Here is a 4,356-nt window from a genome sequence, read left to right as displayed (position 1 = left end):
CCCCCCCCCCCCCCAGTTCTCTCCCCCAATCAGGCTGTCCAGGGAGTCTGGGGCTGAGCGCTTGGCCAAGCAGAAGGAATGCCCCAGCCTGGGTCCTCGCCAGGCTCCCGCGCCTCGGGACTCTGTTCTCTCCCCCCTGCACTAGGATCAGGTGCCTTGGGGTCTCTGCCCTCAAAGTCCAGCAGTCCCCTAGTTCATCTGGTCCCCACACCCCATTTCCTGAACATGGTACCCTAGGAACAGCCTATGGGGTGGCCTCAGCCTGCCCTGGCTTCACTGCTGCCCCTCCCCCAATCCAGACCCGACCCTCGGACTCTGACAGTGGGGTCTGTTTGGACAGAGACAATGAGCTCTGGCCTCACTTCCTGCGGGAGCTACTGAAGGGAAAGCCGGGCCAGGCTCTTTCTGCCTGGAGGGAAAAGAATGCGCTAGACAAAGTCCGAGTCAGCCGATTCTGGATTCTGCGGCTCAGCCGGCAGCAAGAAGGGGCCAGCAAAGGACTGCAGGGTCTTGACCCCTCTGCGGCAACCCTGTGCCCCCACAGCCCTCAGCTCTGCCAGAGGCTATATGAGATCACAGGAATATCCTGGTGGGGCGTGAGGGATGCTGAGGGGGTGGCTTGCCTCTCCACTCCTCGGCCTCAGTCCCCTTCCCTGTCCCCCATTCTCCTGACACCCCCTACCCCCCCGTCTTCCTCCATGCATCTTTTTTCGCAATTCTTGGCAGCCACAGCCAGGGCTGCCTCACAACACTCCCTCCACCACGTCACAGGCGGGTAGACAGGGGGCAGCCAACCGAAGCAGCCCAGCCCAGCCTGGGGCAGCAGGAGGGGCCTGCACCAGCTGCCAGGACTCCTGGGGCTTCTTCCCCGGCTGGTTCTTGCCCCCTCAGCCTCTGTGCAGACACCTGGCAGAGAGTAGCTCCTCCTTGGATGACTCCCTCCCTCCAGTGGCTGCCCAGGCCTCCCTCAGGGGCTACCCTCACCCCGACGCCACCTGGGCCCTTCCTTACCTGACACCAGCACACTCATGATGGCCTCCAGAGGCCGGTTGTTGTCCAGTGCCCGGCTCAGCTTTAGCTCTCCCGTGGAGGCATTGAGCAGGACCAGGCTGAGTTCATTTCCCCGCTCAAAGCTGTAAGTCAGGCTATCTGAGATGTCAGGGTCATGGGCAGGCACGCGGCCAATGGCACCCCCGGGGAAGCTGCTTGAACGGTTGGTGACATAGTTGTTGAAAAGGATCTCAAAGTTGCCCAGCACAGGTGGGTTGTCATTGCGGTCAAGGAGGCGGACATGGACTGTAGCCCGGCTCACCAGGGGAGCTGATGTGGCCTGGATGACCAGGATGTATTCAGGCCGGTCCTCGTAATCTAAGTCCACCAGGGCTGTCAGCTCGCCGGAGAAGATGTCCAGCTGGAAGACCTCAGGGATGTTGCCCTCCACGATCTGGTACATGATCTGAGCATTGGTGCCTTCATCAGGGTCAGTGGCTGTGACCCGGGCCACAGCCAGCCCTATGGGGCTGTTCTCCTCCACAAACACATCAAACTCATCCTGCTCAAAGACAGGTGGATTGTCATTCACATCCAACACAGTGACTGTCACTTCCATGGGTGTGCGGGCTGGGGGCATCCCCTTGTCCACTGCATATGCCCGCAAGATGTACTGGGCCACATTCTCACGATCCAGCCTCCGCAGCGTTCTCACAATGCCTGAAGTGGACTCTACGATAAAGTCACCATCTCCATCATTGCCTCCTTGGAAGGTGTAGAAGACCCTGCCATTAAGGCCAGAGTCACGATCATTGGCGGAGATCTGCAGAACACTGGTGAAGGGGGGCACATCCTCATAGACGCTCCCCTGATAGGAGTCCCGCAGGAACTGAGGGGCATTGTCATTCACATCATTCACCAGGATCTCCAGGTAGGTGGTGTCAGACTTCTGGGGAATGCCATTGTCCCGAGCGGTGATGGCCAGGGTGTAAGACACCTGGTCTTCGTAATCCAGCTCAGCCTGGGTGGTGACAGCCCCGGTGTCTGCATCAATGCGGAACTGGGGGATGCTGTCCTCCATAAAGTAGGTGATGCGGGCATTCTCACCTGTGTCCTCATCTGTGGCACTGATCAGCACCACTGTAGTGCCTGCTGGCCGATCTTCATTAACATTCACTGTATAGTGGGAGCTCTGAAAGACTGGACGATGGGTGTTGGCATCGGTGACATTCACCACAATCTGTGCTGTGTCCTGCCGCGTACCATCAGAGGCAGTAACAGCCAGCACATACTGCCGCTCAAGTTTGTAGTCCAGTGGCAGGGCAAGGGACACCAGCCCACCACCACTCTGGCTGGTGATGGAGAAGCGGTTGCGGGTGTTGCCACTGGTGATCTGGTAGGTGATGACACTATGGGCATCACGGTCCACGGCCGACACTGTCACCACGCTGGTGCCCACAGCTGCATCCTCATTGAGTCGCACTGTGTACTCTGGTTGGGTAAAGGTTGGGTTGTTGTCATTGACATCCAGGATGGTCACACTGACACTGGCTGAAGCAGTGAGCGCTGGGGTGCCATGGTCTCTGGCTTCGACCCCAAAGCTGTAGAAATCAACTTCCTCCCGGTCCAGCTCAGCAGCCACAGAGATCCAACCTGTGCCATTATTGACAGTGAAGGGGAAGTCATGCCCAACCCCAGCAAGACGGTATTCCAGGCGGGCATTGTCACCAGCATCAGCGTCAATGGCCTGAACATGGAGAACCAGGTAGCCTAAGGGGACACTCTCCAGGACAGTAGCCTGGAAGGGGGTGCTAACGAAGATTGGGGCATTATCATTGATATCCAGGACCTGCACTGTCACCAGGCCGGAGACATTGGAGAGTGGAGGACGGCCGCCATCCTGTGCTCGCACCCGGAGTGTGTACTCCTTGGTTGTCTCATAGTCAAGAGGGCTCACCACATCCAGAGCCCCAGTCTGGGCATCCAGATAAAACTGTCCCCGAGCATTGCCACTCATGATGCTGTAGTGCACCAAAGCGTTACTGCCCTTGTCTCGATCCGAGGCTGTGACCCGGAGTACTGGGGCCCCTGGGGTCACATCCTCACGAACCTGGACCACATAGCGTTTCTCACTAAACTGGGGGGCATTGTCATTGTCATCCTCCACGGACAGGAAAACAGCAGCTGTGGCACTCCGTGGACCTGGGTCCCGACCCTGGTCACTAGCCTCCACTGTCAACTGGTAGGATTCCACCTCTTCCCGATCCACAGGGCCACGGGTTCGGATAACCCCAGAGCGAGGGTCAATCTCAAAGACTTCAGAGGGACTGCCCCCAGGCCCCTCCAGCAGGCGGTACAGAATATTGGCATTGGGAGGGGCATCACCATCTGTGGCCCTGACAGTGAGTACCTCATAGCCAACCTCCAGGTTCTCCCTGAGGCTCTCTTTGTAGTCCTGCTGCTCAAAAACAGGGTCATGATCATTGGTGTCAGTCACCAATATGGTAAGTGTGGCCAGAGCACTTCGTCGGGGCATGCCGTGGTCCTGTGCCGTGACCCTGAAGACATGGGTGCTCTTGGTCTCCCGATCCAGCTCCTCAGCTGTGGTTACAGCACCCGTGATTGGGTCCAGGGAGAAGAAATGGTTGGAGCGACTATCGAAGAGGGCATCCATGGTGTACTCAAGTCGACCTGCCTCACCCTCATCTGGGTCGATGGCCCGCAGGGATGCAACAGGGGTACCTGCTGGCTGGTTCTCAGGCACTGTTGCCTGATAACTGGGGGGCTGGAACTGGGGGGCTGTATTCACATTCCTTTTCCGGCGCCCGCTCATAGATTCTTCTGGTGACCCTTCCCCTTCCCTGAGCCCTGGGGCTTGTGCTAGCTTACAAGAGTAGCATCTGAACCGTGGGGCCTTTAAGCAAGGGTGTTCCTGGCTCACGATGAACGTGCCCTGTGGGGAAACGTGGCCTCCAGTGCCCAGGAAGCTACAGTTCCAGGGGCAGCCTTCAGGGTCTGGTGGCATTGGGATATGACTCCCGGATACTGGACACCAGAGCCTCAGGCCATCGTGGTGGGGCACCAGGTGGCCAGTTATCTCAGTCTCTGAATCCCTGCAGCGGCTGGTCCAGAGCCATAGATCAGAGGGTGAAGCTGGACAGAGCCAGCCCATGGGGCTGCAGGCCCCTGAGGAGCCGCGTCCTCCGGATCCCAGGGCACGACAGGGCCCCACTTGGTCTCCCAGTAGTGGCGGCAGCAGTACCAGCAGCAGCAGCGGCGGCGTTGGGAGAGGGGTGCGGGCGGCCCGGCTCTGCATCTCTCCTTGCTCCCGGCCGGCCGGGTCAACAGCGGCGGCGGCTCCTCCTC

The 4,356-nt window shown here is 59.1% G+C and overlaps 1 protein-coding gene across 1 annotated transcript in view; it reads right to left on the bottom strand.

The window, feature by feature from the left end:
• Positions 1–4,306, bottom strand: part of CELSR2 (cadherin, EGF LAG seven-pass G-type receptor 2) — a 23,073-nt gene extending 18,767 nt beyond the window's left edge. The window contains exon 1 of the mRNA XM_008566432.1: positions 1,012–4,306. Within this exon, the coding sequence (XP_008564654.1) occupies positions 1,012–4,306 (3,295 nt within the window). The remainder of the gene's footprint in view (positions 1–1,011) is intronic.
• Positions 4,307–4,356: the final 50 nt, after the last annotated feature.

Source organism: Galeopterus variegatus, unplaced genomic scaffold (assembly GCF_000696425.1).
Source record: "Galeopterus variegatus unplaced genomic scaffold, G_variegatus-3.0.2 Scaffold16, whole genome shotgun sequence".
Taxonomy (NCBI): Eukaryota; Metazoa; Chordata; class Mammalia; order Dermoptera; family Cynocephalidae; genus Galeopterus; species Galeopterus variegatus.
Note: the sequence above shows the minus strand (reverse complement) of the source record. Positions and strands in the feature narration are given on the sequence as shown.